A 16,064-nucleotide genomic window follows, 5' to 3' on the forward strand; every position below is an offset into this window, starting at 1 on the left:
CTGGCTTTACCCAGTTTGTAGTAGTGCTTTTTATATAGGAAAGACACACTGGGTGTTGGCTCCCTTTTGGTATAAGATGAACATTGTATTCACTTGACATCCAATGTGGATCCAGAACAGAATAATGAGCATAGGAAAGACACTTTCTTAGCTATAAGCTAAAGCACATCAAATGTATCATTGTACATTCATCGGATGTCATCTCATTCCTTTCTACCAAAGCAAGAGCTCTGTCCCCGGGACAAAAACATTAACTACCAAGCATCTATATGCAATCTTCACAAGTTTCTGACATTGCGAAATCTGCTTTGGTAGTAGAATTTGAACCCTGAGCTGATGAAGATTCTTCAGCCTTCAACCCCTGAGACCACAGTGACGAGATACATGGCCTTATGGTTAACAGTCTGACAAAGAAGGTGCCCGATGAGTGAACCCGCTTCCTCTCGGGGTGTCCCCGCACAAGCTGTTCTCTGGATTTCTTGCTTCCCCTGTGAAATACAGGATGTTGTACAATAGCTGTATTTTTTTTTTTCAGCATTAGATGCCTGGCACTGTCATGTGTTTTAGCCTTATGCAATGTCTATAACAGCCTAGTCAATGAATAAGTCTCAGAGGTGACTATCTCCTAGGAGATATGTCAGGACAGTACCATTTACAAGCCCATGTCCACTCTTGAGGATTTTCCCAGCTACATCAAGCTAACTCAGCAAATTCTTCTTGTCCCAACTAAGTTCTATGTAGAAGGGGTACTAGAGCCTTCAGTGACAGGCCAAGTGGCTTGCTGGTACCCCAGCTCAAGGCTGGCATTTCCTGTCACCTTGCAACAGGCTCCCTCCCACACAGGGGCTGCCATGAAGCTTTGCCGGGAGGCTGGGCTCCCACGTGAGAAGCCGCTCTCTGAACTTCCGTAGCTGGCTGAAAACATTCACACCACCCCCTCCAGCCTCTGATCCTCAGGAGCAAGCCACTCAGAAGAGCCAATGAGCAGGACAATGCTGTTTGTAAAAATCTGTTTAATAAATATACATCTTAGAAGTACCAAAATAATTACCAACAAAATACAACATATACAACATTTACAAGAAGGCGACACAAACCTTAGTTGGGGGCGACTTTTAAGCACATACCACTGAACACCTGGCTCTTACATGTGAGGATACACTGGGCTCACCTACTAGGTCTATGGTGGTTCAATCAAAAGCACAATAAATAAAATGTGGTCCTTTCATTAGGTTCTGGAAAATAACCTCCAAAAAAAAAAAAAAATCCCTCAAACATGAACCTTAAGAGACATTTTCTTTGAATTTCAATGATCTGTTTCCCCAAATTTCACAAAAACAACAGCTGAATCGCCACAGTAAAATGCTTGGGTCTAGGCGCTGTGTGGTGTGGTGCTAAGTAGACCCTTTCTCATTTTTTTTTCTTTCTTTCTTTTTTTTTTTTTTTAGAAAAATAAAACTCTATTTGTACAAATATACAAGTCCACGTTTTTGTTTTTTTTGCCACTTTCGAATTATAATGTCAGACGTTGGCCTCCAAACACACAGTCATCATAGGGCAGCTAAAACAAGAGAGGGAAAAAGACATATTAAATTCCTAGAACTTCACCAAGACACTGGGATAACGGGAGACCTGCTTCTGCAAATAACTCCTATTCTTGAACTCTTTTCTCCTTAATCTAAATAGAACAAGGGCACCAGGCTGTAGGAGTTTCCTTTACCTATTCTTTCCTTAAAAAAAAAAAAAAAAGGTCTAAGCTATTGAGGGGGTGTAGCTCAATGGTAGAATGTGTGCTTATTACCACATGTTAAGGCCTGGGTTCAGTTTCCAGGATTTCCTCATTCCTCAACCCCTATGATACAGAACAGCCCTAGAATAGACGTTCAAGTATGTCGAGGGAGGATGAACACGTACCTCGTCCTCTGTGAATTCTGACTCCGTGTCATAGCTCTCCTCATCCTCACTCTCCGGCAGCATCTGGAGATTTTCCAGGGTCAGCTGGCCCAGCTGCTGCTGTATCCGGGTACTTGGGCGGCCCCAGGTAAGCTGGTAGGGGGAGTAACCTTGGTAGGTTACCCTGTTGACATCGGCCCCGCACTTCAACAAGAGCGAGACCAGGTCAGGGTTCTGCAGGTCCACCGCAAGGTGGAGGGCTGTCCGGCCATTGCAGGGCTCCTAAAACCAAAAGCAATCGGACATGTTTATGGCTGCATCTGGAAGCCTGCTCACAGTTAAGAGCCAGCCCAACAAGAGTTTAGGAAGAAGGGAGATGTACTCACCTGAGCATTGACATCAGCACCCAAAGTCACCAAGAGCTCCACGATGGCCAGGTAGCCATGGATAGAGGCTAGGTGCAGACACGTGTGGCCTGGAGGAAGAAAAAAAAAAACTGTAACTATTTGTTTCAACCCTCACACAACTTCATGTCTATTGTCTTGGGGACAAACACAAGCTCAGTTTTGAAGAACTCAGAATATTTTGAATATCATATAGGCATCAAGGAGAAGACTTTTTAAAAGTCCACACTGCCTGAACTTTTTATACGTTCGGAGTTTAAGCTCCAGGCTAGACTCAAGTGGCCCCATCTCTCCCTCCTCTGCATCCTTGGATGGGCCGGCAGACCTACCATTGTAGTTGGTGGCCTGCAGGACGGAGTGGAGATGCTGGGGCGTGCAGGTCTGCGTCAAGACTGCTACACTGGCCAGGCAGCCCTGCTCACAGGCAAGATGTAGAGGGGTATTTCCTCGAAAGTCTCGAAGCTCAGGATCACAGCCAGCTTTCAGAAGTGCTTCAGCAATTCCTGGCTGGTTGGTGATCACAGCCAAGTGGAGTGGAGTCTACAAATGGAAGAGGAAACAGAAAGGGGATAAGCCACGGGACAAACCCACAGTCTTGAGTTTCCTGAACCCCAGACACCTCCTGCTACGGAATCTGATCCTCCCATCTGTCTCTAGGAGATCAGGCAAACAGGAGGCCCTAGGTGGGTCATAAAGACCTCACCAAACCCAAGGGATTTTTCTGCTCGCTCTAAGACGTTGGCTAATTTGAATGTAAAAGGCCAGGGCAGATAAGAAGTCTGTGACTATTAATTTAGAAACGCTTTGGGGGACTGAGCAACATCTGACTCCACCACGGGGTCAAAGAGGGCACCCGCCGGGCAAGCAAAGCGCGCACCTGCTGCAGGTTGTTCTGGAAGTTGAGGAAGGCCAGGTCTCCCTTCACCTGACCAATCACCTCCATGGTCAGAGTCTTCTCTTCGTGGATGATTGCCAAGTGCAGGAACCTGGGGGATGACAGGGAAACCCCCCGAGGGGTGGTGAGCGCACTGCGTGGGGGGGGGCGCCCGAGAGGCGCGGAACGGGGGGGGGGAGGGATTGCGCAAGGCCGGGGTTTCTGGAGGCCGCGGCCGCGGTGTTTTCCGCGAGGTTATTATGAGCTGAGTGTTCCTGGCAGACGCCCAGGGACTTTCCGTGCCCCACCCCCTCCGGGCGGGCGCCGGCCAGACCGGCCCGCCCTCCGCCGCCCGGAACGCCCTGTACTTCCCCTCGCAGCCGCGCGGCGCCCGGCGGCTGCGCGACAACGCGGCCAGGCCGGGACTTTGCGTCCTCGCCGCCGCTGCCGCCCCGCCCCCCCGGCCTGCGCTCGGCGACTCCGGGTCTGGGGACAGCGGGGAGGGGGAGGGGACGAGGGGTCGGGGGGGGGAAAGGCAAGTGACCAGGCGACCCGCAGCCCCGCAGCCTCGCCGCCCCGGCGACTCCCCCCACCCCGCCCAGCGTGCAGAACCCCGGAGCGCGCTGCAGGCCCCGCGCGACCCCCCACCCGTGCCCGCCGCCACTTACGAGTCTCCGTCCTCCGTGAGCTGCTGCTTCCAGGGCTCGGCGGCCAGCGGCGCCTCCTGCGGCTGCAGGCGGATCTCCCGCAGCTCCTTCACCATTTGCTCGTATTCCTCGTCCTTCATGGAGTCCAGACCGCTGTCGTGGCGATCGTCCACCAAGCGCTCCTTCTTGAGGCCGTCCCGCGGGCCCTCCATGGCCCAGTCCTGGCCGTGCCCAGCTGGCTGAAACATGGCTGTGCGGGGCTGAGCGGGTGCAGGCTGCAGGCTGCTGGCGGCTGGCTGGCGAGGTCTGACTGTTGTGGGCTCGGCAGCGCCGCCGCGGCGCCCTATAAACGCTGGCAGGGGATTTCTCAGGGGCGGGGTCAGGCGCGGGGAATTTCCAAGCCAGTCAGACTAGAAAAAGAACTGGCTCGTCCTCGACTGAGAAGCCTAAACCCAGGGCCGGGGTTCATCGGAGAAACTCCCTGCGATGAGCCACTGGGGTCATGTACAGGGAACTTTTTGATGAGCCCTGAGTGGCTGGAAAGTCCTCCCGACCAGGCCCCCTCCCTCTAGGTACTTCCCTGCAGCCTGCACCCAGTAACCCCAGCCCTCTGCAAGAACCCTTCTTTCCCTGGGGTTTCCCACCGGGCGATTTTGGTTTGGGGTCCCAAGCTGCTGAGCTCCCAAGGACGCGGATCTGCTAGGCTGTTCCTCTTAGCGATTTGCCAGTGTGCAGGTCTTTTCCGGTTTTTGATCTTTTTGAAAACCCAAGAGTGGAAATGCTGGCTGGGTGCAGTGATTCGCTTCTCCTAAATTTCTGCGACGACCGACATATGAGTGGTTCCGGGGCCGTCTGTGTTTTGTCTGTTCCAGGCCCTTTGCAATGCAGGGACATTTGGCTGCCCTTCACCCCCTACTCCATGAAGCTGTAAAAACTTTGGCATTAAAACAAACAAACCCACCACCACCAACAACAAAAACCAAGAGCTTGGAGAGCCCCTAGATTATTTCCTAGGGGTCAATAATCTTGTCGCCCAGGGGAGGGGCAAATTTTAGCTCTGTATGGGAACCACATTTTCCCCCAAGTAATGCAAGCTGTTAATCTTAGTAGAAGTTGTAGTTTCCTTGCAACCGCAACTGTTGGGTTCTTGCTGTTGGAATTAACTTGTTGCAGAGAATGAAGCCGGAGCTTATTGTGAATGCCTAGCAGAGCAACTGATTTAGTGCCCTAGCCAAGGCTGGTCTCTCAAACATAGCTAAGAAAGTAACTGTAAGGTATGCTGCAGGAGGCTCAAGATAGTCCTAACACAGACCCCATCTGAAACCTGCTGGCTCTACGGGCTTCCTTGCTCCCAAGGGACCTCAGCATTGTGGGTAGCTGCTCCCCCAAGAAAGGGATTTGGGCCTGTGATCCTCTAGTTTGACCTGCAAAAGTACAAGTGTTGCTTCCACCCCATCCCTACTTAGGGAAAAATTAAAGCAACTTGGATTAGAGTTTGTCAAAACAGACCCAGGAGGTCTCTCTAGTTCTGCATAGATTTCTGGTGAGATGTGAATGATCTTTTTCTTAATGAGCCTTGTGTCAGCTTTCCTGTCTTCGGAATTCCAACGCCTCCCCCAGAATGTGAGGACACTGATGGAAAAGATTCAAAATCCAGGAAAAAACAAAAACTTTCAGACAGTAAGAGCCAGGTTAAAGCTAAAACTTCCTCAGCAAATCCTCCTCTTCCTCTTGACCTGCAGGTGTAAGGACTGGGACAAAGTGAGACTGATCACGATCAGGACATCTCAGTTCCACGCTCTGTCTCTCATTAAATGCATTAGTTGGAGAAGTCATGTAACTTTTTTAATGGTATACCTGCTTTTATAATAATAAGATTGGATCTGTGCTGGTGAGCTGGTTTGAGACGGGGTTTACGTTGTAGGCCCAGGTTGGTCTGGATTTCACTGTGTTGTCCCTGTTGACCCTGAACTGTTGACCTTGAACTGTTAGTAAGACTTCTGCCTTAGCTTCCCCCTGAGAGCTGGAATTGCACGTCAGTCCTGGAATATTTAAGGTACTTGGTGGTATCAGTTGGGCATCATTTGTCTAGAAATACACGTCTCTGCCTTGGAAGTATGAGCATGGACTTTTGGAACTATCACAGCATAAATTTTTGGAGGAACCCGGCTTCGTATGCATCATGGTTAGTTCTCAGAAGTGATATTCTAAGCTAGGTGCTGTTCCCATTTTCCTAAAAAAGAAAACAAAGTACCTAGAAATTTACCCAGGCACCCAGTGTTTAGTTTGTCTAATTTCTACTACAATATATTAATCATTTTGGTAAAGTAGATGTTAGCACTTTGAACATTTGGTAAAGTTCATGTTAACCTTTGGAAAAACCTTGCAAAAATGAGACCAAAATGTAGTATAATTTGGAATACACTAAAAGTAGTTATCCTAGTTTGAGATCAATGTGGGCAACATAAGACCCGGTCTTGAACAGCTCCTCAGCCCCCCAAATCTCTCTTCCACTTGTGAGATAAAGCAGAGGGTAGGTAGTTTCTCATCTGGAGATAGTTCTTTTAAAATGCAGAGCAGGGCTGGAGGAGTGGCTCTGCAGTCAATAGCACTAGCTGCTCTTCCAGAAAACCCGAGTTTGATCCCCAGCACCCATGTGGTGGCCTGCAACTCCAGTCCCAGGAGATTTAACACAGCCAGGCACCAAGCATGAATGTGGAGCACATACATACACACATACATACATGCAGGCAAAATATTCATATACATACAAATTATAAAATTTATGCAATGTATCCTATTTTAATGAATATATATATATATATATATATATATATATATATATATATGAAGTTAAAGTTTGTAAAAAAAAAAAAAGTGCCACAATATGAACTCAAAGCCCCACTTATAAAGGATACAGCAAACGGTGACTTGGGGCTGCAGGTATAAAATGAAGGAGTATGTATATTTATGTCTCCTTTGAGAGTTCTGTCCCGACAGCCTCAGGCCTTGGCATCTACCTCGGTATTGTTTAGTGTGACACCTAGTGGCAGGAGTCAGGCCCAGGCATTTCTGGGCTGTCACAGAACCCTTTGAAAAATCTGGGCGGCGCTGAGGCTGTCTGACTTGGCCCTCCCTGGGAATTCCCTAGGAGTTACCTTCTGTTTACCTGCAGCTCAGGAACACTGTTGACTGACTAAAGTGAGCAGACAGGCTTGCTTTCCGTCATGCACGGCTCCATCTAGCTTAAGTCAACATCACAGTTCAGCAGGATTGTGTGAGGACAGACAAGAAGGAAGATGCCCAACAATGGGTCTGGCTTCTCGGCGGCGAGAACATGTGGATCCTTCCATGCTTCAGTTTTCTCCTCATTGTCAAACATTTATCTAAGCTTAACACTTTTTTAAAAAAGATTTATTTATTGTTATATGTAAATACACTGTAACTGTCTTCAGACATACTAGAAGAGGGTGTTAGATCTCATTACAGATGGTTGTGAGCCACCATGTGGTTGCTGGGATTTGAACTCAGGACATTTGGGAGAGCAGTCAGTGCTCTTAACCACTGAGCCATCTCACCATCCCCAGCTTAACACTTTTAAAATGTTAATGCTTTACAGAACTCTTGGAGACAAGGTCTCGCCTTTGGGTTGCAGCCAGCCTTGACCTCCTGAGTGCTAGGATTGCAATCGTCCGACACTGTGCCTAGCCCCGTCTTGATGTTTGTGAGCTCAGGGCTGGGGATGACCTCAGGGTCTCTTGCAAAGATGATAAACACATATTTTACCTCGAAACTACACCTCAGTAGTTTGTTTTTCCTTTTAATGCAAAAGGCAAAAATAATACCTTGTACCCTGTAGCAACTTAGTGTAGGCTGGCCTCAGGAGATGACAAGATGGCCCGCAATGGTCCTGGGCTGGTTATGGACGGAAGAGCCTCCGCAGGAAAGGGGCATTGTCAAGGCAGATGATACTGTGGATATTTCATGAATCCTCTTGGGTGAAACTAAACTTCCTCCCTTCATAGAGCTTTTGTGCAAGTTCAACCAGGTGGTCCAACCTGCCCCACCCCATCCCCCGTGGGCAGACTGGCTTGGGTCAGTTGTCTTGGGCAATTATTCCTAACTTGTTTTAGCCTCAGACAGTGGAGCTCTGGAATAGACTCCCTATGCTGGTGCAGCTAGGCTGGGGAACAGAGGAGCAGGAGTCTTGCATGGTAGAAATGCACAATGGCCAGCCCCTGCTGTGACAGCGTGAAGGCAGATGTGCACTCTGTCACTAACTCAGGCTTCTGTGGTGGCTAGCATCCGCTCTGTCAGACCCTGGGAGCCCCACCCCCACCCCACTCCACCCCCAGCTAGAGATCTTTTCCCACAGAAAGGCAGCTGTCAGGACTTCCATTTGCACTGAGATAAAAATAAACAGTCAAAGCCTTAGTGCGCTTCCTCTGCTTCAAATCCTACATTGTAATGGAGATCAAAGCCTTAGAGGATGTCGCCCAAAGTTCCTACCTACGGAGGCCAGCCGGGGCTCACAGGTGAGGGTCTAAAGGAAGTGGAGGGCTTCATCAGTCTGAGGCAAGTTTACTTTTCCTTCCTTTGAGGTCAGGCCATGTGGCTCGGATGCCCTTGGTGTTCGGTTTGTCTACCATTTGTTAAAGGAAACAAACAAACAAACAAACAATATTGGTGTGGAGGGAGTTTCCCGAGTTTTAAGACACTATTCCAGCCAGGCCTGGTGGTGTGCGTTTGTATCCCAGCTACGCAGGCGCTAGGATGCAAGAGGATCAAACAGTCAAGACCTGCACGGACTACCTAGATGATTTCAAGGTCAACCGGGTCAGTGAGACCCTGTCTCAAAGTCATAAGTAAGAAGAGGCCTGGGGAGGAAGCTCACAGATAAAGCACGGACCTATCACGTATAATGATTCAAAAATATGAAAACTGAAGCACTTGGAGGCAGAGGCAGGCAGAGTTCGAGGCCAGCCTAGTTTATAGAGTGGGTTCCTGGATAGCCAGGGCTACACAGGGAAACCCTGTCTCCAAAACCAATAAACAAACAAACAAACAAACAAGTAAGTAAATAAATAAGACAGTCCTAGCACTGAGAGGGGTGAATGGAAGCCTGGTCCTACCCCCTACCCAAGAAGCTCTTGGCAGTCCGCAGCCTCTGGCTAAGGGGAGATGGGGTTTCTCTAGTGGGGCACCACTGCGTATACTAACCCTCACACTCCAGGGCAGACCCCAGGGCCAGGGGTAGTTGGCTAACACGAATAAAACTCTCCGGGTTTAAAAAACAAAATCCTAATTTTTATTCTACATATATGGATGTTTTGTCAGAATGCATGTTTACCGTCGTACCTTGTGCATGCACTGCCCACAGAGGATCCCCCTGGGACTGGAGTTATAGATGGCTGAGGGTTGGCTTGTGAGTGCTGCTGCTGGGACCCAGGTCCTCTCGCAGAGCAACCAGGGGCCTAACCACTGAGCAACCTCTCCAGCCTTTTGTGTCTTTGTTTTTTGTTTTGTTGCTGTTGGTGGTGGTATGTGTGTGTCCGTCCATTTAGAATGTGCAAGGCTGTTGCTGGCAGGCAAGGTTAGAACTAGAGACTCTGAGCCTCGTAAACAGTTGTCCCTTCTCCAAAGCAGGTTTGAAACCCTGCATTGTAAAACACAACAAGTCCAACATTGTTCTGATTTCTCACAGGAGGACTACGCGTCTCTGCTTTGAAGTTTACTTCAGTAAACACCCGTGCATGGCTTCTGCTCACTGGGGAAGTTGCTGCAGGGGTAGGAGGAGGCCCAGCGCCAGCCCTGGCCAGAACTGGCTCACTCCTCTCTGCTTGTTGACAGTAACCAGGCAACAGGTTCAGGTGCGTAGGATTGTTCATCTCTGTTGTGTTCTGGGAGGAGAACTTGGGTCAGGAATGTGGTGGAAGTTTGACAGCACATGGCTTCAGCACGTGCAGGTGCCTCTCCTGCTCTCAGGTGTAAATTCATTCTGAGTTTAATCAGGGAAGGAGGAGGAAGAAGGGGGGAGGGGAGGGAGGGGGAGGAGGCAGCTTAGAAGTAAGGCAGATTGTACATAAAATCTGGATGCTCACACAGGCCGAGGCCCTCTTCACTGATGACTAGTGAAACCACTCAATAAAGCATCTCTGGGGAGGGCACAAGGCTTCCCCAGTCTCCTCCCCTCAAAAAAAAAAAAAAAAAAAAAATCTGGGTGCTGCCAAGTCTTCTTATGTAGACCAAGGTCCCTGTCTATATGGGCAGCATCATTAGGAAAGGGGTCATTGACCCTTTTCAGCACCAGGAGCATAATAAACCCAGCCTACTTCCCGAAACTACCTGGAGGGTGTCAGCCCCTCTCCCTCATGGTCTAAATTTAAGAAATGGTTTGGATAAAGAGATTCAGAGTGGAGGTCACTGGGAGGTTGCTTTAGGTTATAGAGGAAGGGAGGCTTGACCTCAGCACCTTCCAGTGAGCAGCTCCAGACCCCTCTTAGAGACTTGTCTGAGCTCCCATCACTTGGGTGAGGAGTCTTCAGTCTGAGTTACTGTGGGTTGGGGACCTGTAAAGTCAGAGTCTGAAAGCAATGCTTAGCTAGTTTTTACACACGGAAAGCAAGTTGGGAACAGACTAGAAGGAGTCATGGCTGGAAGATATGAGTGAGAAAGGTATACATTGGCCTGGAATGTGTTGTTTTTTTTTTTTTTTCTTTGTTGCTAGGCCTCCGCTGTTGGAGTCCAGTCCCATGACTGTCATATTCCCTCAAGATAAGTCATTCAACTTGGCTCAGGGATGTTCATTATTTCCTATAGACCAGGGCTGTTCCCATGCTAAAGTTCAGGGAATACTTTTGTTAAGAACACTGATATTTTTAGAAAGTGAGTTGAATTGAGGTATATCACTAAGTCATCTGAAGATAATTCTTGAAAACGGAGTCAAATTGCCAGAGTGGGAGAAACAGAATGCAATGACTGAAGAGACCTCAAAGGGTTATGAGGAAGCTGGGTGGGGGGGTCAGTGTGGGCGTGAGTCTTGAGGAAAAAGCTTCGTGAATTAGATGCAGGAAAAGACGTGAAGAATCTGAGCTCCATGATCTTGAAGGACTCTGGTCCACCCCCAGGTTTCCAGGACATCTAGAGAGCATCAAGCCGGACTTGCACAGAATCACGGGGGCACAGCATGGGGTGCGCATACGAAGCAGAGGCACAGAGAAGCAGAGGTTGGAACTTTTTCCCTTGGATGGCAAGATGAAATTCAGCCGCCAAGAGGCGCACAGCGCACACCGTACTGTCTGCAGCGACATCTTCTGGCCACTTTTGAATTAACTTCTCTTTGAGGAATCACATTGTCTTAAGGAAGGGATTAAGCCGGGTGGAGGATGTGCACTGTGGTTGTATCTAGATGAGAGGAGAGTTTAGCATTTATCACAAATCCAAGAGAGCTCTCGTTCTGCCTGGCAGAACTCCCCATGAGGCCTGTAGCCAGTCAGCTCAGCCCACTGACTAATCAAACACCATTGGTGTCTATGTCCATGTGTCTGCATGACAGGGCTGTTGATATGTAGCCTAGGCTGCCCTCGAGCTTAGGATCCTCTTGCCACAGCCTCCTGAGTGCTGGCATTACATCACTGGTCAGCGTCAGCACTTGGGTGACAGGAACAGGTTACTGTGCCTCTGTGTGTGTGTGTGTGTGTGTGTGTGTGTGTTTTGAAATTTGTTGTTGGTTTGTTTTCAATTTTGTTGAGTCAGGGTCTGTTTCTGTAGACCAGGTTGGTCTGGAACCTACTACATACCCTAAGCTGGCCCTGGACTCACAACAATCCTCCTGTCTCAGTTCTGTAAGTGCTTGGATTAAAGTATGAACCACATAACCATCTCATTCTCTCTGTTTTAAAGAAAACTGAGACTCAGAAAGTTGAGGACTCACTTACAGGTGTAGCTAAGAGATCTCAGGTCCAGGGTTCAAGTCCATCCTGAGTTTACCCTTCCTGTGGTTTCCCTCCAGAACATACAGTAGTTGGTTTTGTTGTTGTTTGTTGCTATTTTATTTATTTTGTGAATCTCACTGTATAACTCCGGCTGGCTGGAACTTACGATGTAGACTAGGCTGGCCCCACACTCACAGAGATCTCCTGTCATTATTTCTATCATCTCCCTGAGTGCTGAGATGAAAGCCAGCCACTAGGCTTCAGTTACAATGTCCTTTAACTATTCTTCTTTTTTTAAATAGCAAAGGTATTTGCATACATTATAAATTGTATTTTGATTTTTTTTTTGAGACAGGTTTTTTTTTTTTCTGTGTAGCCCTGGCTGTCCTGGAACTCACTATGTAGACCAGGCTGTCCTAGAACTCAGAGATCTGCTTGCCTCTGCCTCCCAAGTGCTGGAGTTAAAGGCATATTCCACCACACCAGACATATTTTAAACATTTAAAGAATCAGTTAGTGGTTTTAAAACTGAATTCCTGGGGTTGATCTCTAGTATGGAATAAAGTCAGCTATGATGGCACAGAGTTATATAACCCAGCACTTGGGGGACAGAAGCAAGATAATCACAGGTTCAGGACCATCTTCATCTGCATAGTGAATTGGAGGCCAGGTTTGGGATGTCTGAGACTCTGCCTTAAATTTAATTGATTAATTAATTAGGTGGTACAAAAAGTTACAATTATACAGTGACAAAGTATACAATTATACAGAAATACATAAATGTTTCTGATACACATTTTATCTATCATTCCTTAGGCTAGAACATTCAGTGAGCTGCAACCTCAGGGACATCATGAATTCCTTAGCCAGCACCCATAGCTCTCCTCTGTGGTTTTGCCACTGCCGTTTGCTTCCCAGCGTCAACGCTGGTACTGGGAGGTACTAAGTACTAAGAGTCCAAGAGCCACCTCAGTCAGTTTATTTCCAGGACCTTTCCAAGACTACTTCCCTGCTTAGTACGCAGCCCTCTTCCAGGGCCTCAAGTTCTTTGAAACCTGTCTTGGATGTGGGGCCCGCGTTGCCTGTCGCCCTGACGCCCTGTTGCCCTGTTGCCCCGTCGCCCTGTCACCCCGTTCCCTCGTTACCCAGAGCAGCTTAGTTATGTTAGGCACTACAGGGTGTCGGTTCTGCTGGGTGGAGCGAATGTTCTGAAGGCATGAATATCTCTTCTTTCTTTGTGCCTGTCATAACCTTTCCTTTGCCTCTTGTCTGTCATCCCATCATCTCATCTCTACCAGAAATTATCTGCAAGGGCTTTCTGGTCTGCTTCTGCCTTCAAGTGAGTATAGTGTCACCACCACCAGCCCAGTGCTGCCCCAAGCAGGCAGTGAAGGCTATTCGGAGGGTGGTGCTAATCAAGGATGCCTCTGAGAATCCAGACCATCCTATTGTAAGCATCCTGGATTGGAACATGAGTGAAGGAGGCTAGAGCAGAGATTCTCAAACAGTGGGTTTCAGCCCCTCTGGGATTGAACGACCTTTTCACAGGGGTCGCTGCAAATCGGATATTTAGATCACAATTCATAACAGTAGCAAAATTACAGTTACAAAGTAGCAAGGAAAACAATGTTATGGTGGGGGTCACCACAACACCAGGAACTATATTAAAGGGTTGCAGTATTAGGAAGGTCGAGGACTGATGCTCTAGAGGCAAGCCCCTCTGGTACTGGCCTCCTTCCTTCCTCTGTTGCCTGTGAATCATCTCCCGAGATGAGCCTATTAGAGAGACTCCTTGGGCCTTAAGATGATGTCCCAGGGCCTTACTTCTTGCCACTTTCCAGGACAAGAGACAAATAGGGGCATGGAGTAATGGCTCCACTGTTAAGATCACTTATTGCTTTTGTAAAGGACCCAGGTTCAGTTCTCAGCACCCACATGGTAGCTCACAACCATCCCTAACTTCAGTTTCAGGAGATCTGCTGCCCTCCTCAGTTTCAGGAGATCTGGCTTCCATAGGCACCAAACACACACGTGGTGCACATACATGCACGTGGGTAAAACACTCATATATATTAAATAAATAAATAAGCAAAATTAAACTCTGCTTTAAAGATACAAGAAACTGGTTTATTCTGAGCAGAGTGCAAAGGCAGAGTGTAGCTCAGGGACAGAGCATTTGTCTGACATGCACAAGGCTTTGGGTTCTGTCTCCAGTACTGATGAACAAACAAACACGTCCTTAGTGATGTATGAGTGACTATGGCTAAGGGACAGAGTTACTCAAGTAACAGAATCCCATGGAGATGGTGGCATGAACTGCAGTCACAGCAAAGAAAGTCGTGAACGAGTGTTTCTAAAGCACATGTGTGGGGTCTTCAGTTAGGAGTTGCAGCAAGGCAAACAGACCCAGAGCCCTGGGGGCTCTTTCTTCCCTCCTCTTAGCTGTCAGGCTAGCGCTGCTTTCCAAAGGTTTGAGTAGAAGCCAAGAGGGGCTGGAGCTACAGTGGAGCACCTGCCTAGCCCTCTCATGGCCCTAAGTTCGATCTCTCAACACTGAAAGGAAAATGAAAAAGCCAAGAAGATGTTTTGCCAGATGCAGAGGTTGATAGCAAATGGCCATTAAAAGGATCTAAAGATAACCAGAGATAATGTTGAATGAAAAAATAAATAAATAAAGAGAAAAAGGAAGGACATGGCTGCTCCTGGGTATGGTGGAGGAGAAAGATGATTACAGATATGTGGGAGAGCGTAGTCAGAGGCAGACACATCTGGGAGAGACCAGAGTCGTCCTGACCTGGGCCATGGGAGGTGGGGAGGGGAAGAGAAAGGGGAAAGAGGGGAACCAGGTACAGCAGCCAGGAGGTCAAAGGTACAAAAGGGGCGGGTAACCAACATGCCTAGATTATATAGGGAAGGGCATCAGGGAGAAGGGCAGCTCACCCCTGGGTTGGAGACGTTTAGGGGTAGAGGGTGGAGTATGCCAACCATACGCTGTCACAGGTAGGGACTGAGGGATGATGGGAAAGCCTGGTGGCCAGGTCTGCTTTGATACACTAAAGAGCCACCTCAGCTGCTAGTTCCCCCCCCCCCCCCGTTTGAAACAAACGTTTGCAAACGTTTGCTCTCGACTGATGGCTTTCCATTTCTCCACAAAGACTCGGAGGAGGTCAAGTGGTCAAGATTTTGAATACAGTTGCAGCTGCTCCAGTGAACTTCAGCTGGCAGGGAAAAGCTCTAGATATTTTATAATTATCCTCGTTGTATTTAAATTTTTTTTTTTTAAATTTTAGAGAGATTCTTGTTAGCCCAGGCTGGCCCCAAACTCAAGATTCTTTTCTTTCGGTCTCCCTCGTGCCGGGGTTACAGGTGTGCACCACCAAGTCCATCTGCAGAGGTTTTACCTCAGCAGGTCCTCTGCGGCAGACAGGTTTTGAGGACAGCGCATAGGGACGGAGGGGCGGGACTCGGATTAGGTGGGATGGTGAGAGGCCAGCAGGCCATATATATCCAGCTGGTGAGGTCGACCAGCTAGCTTCCAGGTGTGTACTGGTACTTTTAGAAGCAGGGACACTTCTAACGAACTATCTGGCCTCAAGATTTGACCTAGTTTAGAAGTACACACAGATAAAGGCAGTTAGGTTCCAAGTGAGAAGCCCATTGGTATATGAAGAATGATCTTTGCTTTCTGGTCAGATAGTATCCACAACAATCTATTTCCTAGATAGGTTTCCTGACAGGAAATCCTAGAGAAAAACGGAGGCAGCGCAGGCTTTGTTCGCTGATTACAGACCACCGTTCCGATAGGATTTCTGGCAGACACTTCCGGAAAGGCTTTATAAAGTGCCTAGCGAGGCAGCGTCCCACTGTCTCAGCTTCAGTCCAGCAGATTGAGGGGACCTTCCCTGGGTGACACGGTCCAGCAAAAGTGACAGCATAGAGATCGACGTGCCGGGGCTGCTGTCTCGAGGGTACGGAATCGGTGCTAAAAGTGAGTGGAGGCTCCTGGGGCAGCTCCCGCCTAACCACAGGCAGCACAGAAGCGGCACTTAGTAGGGAGCTCTGCCTTCCAGCCCTCCCCAGAAGAGCGCACAAATCTCCAACTTTATCACCTCTGCCCCACAGGAAAAAACTCCAGGCAACAACAAAGTTGGTGCTTTCAAAATGCTGCCTCCCTTTTCTCTTAAGGATGATGGGAAGAAAGGGAATGAGTGAGCGTGAGAAGTCCTGGGCTGCGTCAGCACAGTCAGGAGAAAGCCAGGGGGCGAAGGCAGGGGCGAAGGCAGGGGGCGAAAGCAGGGGCGAAGGCAGGGGC

General features: G+C 48.6%; 1 protein-coding gene across 1 annotated transcript; it reads right to left on the bottom strand.

The window, feature by feature from the left end:
- Positions 1–995: 995 nt before the first annotated feature.
- Nfkbia (NFKB inhibitor alpha) lies at positions 996–4,181 on the bottom strand. The gene is made up of 6 exons (XM_021202099.1): positions 3,840–4,181; positions 3,175–3,283; positions 2,627–2,837; positions 2,280–2,368; positions 1,915–2,175; positions 996–1,561 (listed from the first exon to the last, which is right to left on the bottom strand). Exons 1-6 carry the CDS (start codon positions 4,064–4,066, stop codon positions 1,514–1,516), a joined length of 945 nt encoding a protein of 314 aa, XP_021057758.1. The 5' UTR covers positions 4,067–4,181; the 3' UTR covers positions 996–1,513.
- Between the last annotated feature and the right edge of the window lie 11,883 nt (positions 4,182–16,064).

This window comes from Mus pahari, chromosome 7 (genome assembly GCF_900095145.1).
Source record: "Mus pahari chromosome 7, PAHARI_EIJ_v1.1, whole genome shotgun sequence".
NCBI classification, from domain to species: Eukaryota; Metazoa; Chordata; class Mammalia; order Rodentia; family Muridae; genus Mus; species Mus pahari.

Bases quoted from the DNA above. Each gene is read 5' to 3' on its own strand.
- Nfkbia (XM_021202099.1), bottom strand. From the start codon at position 4,066: ATGTTTCAGCCAGCTGGGCACGGCCAGGACTGGGCCATGGAGGGCCCG. The intron at 2,176-2,279 runs GTGAGTACATCT...TTTTGGTTTTAG, and splicing joins GTGCTGATGTCAATGCTCAG to GAGCCCTGCAATGGCCGGAC. The intron at 1,562-1,914 runs GTACGTGTTCAT...CTCTTGTTTTAG, and splicing joins CAGAATTCACAGAGGACGAG to CTGCCCTATGATGACTGTGT.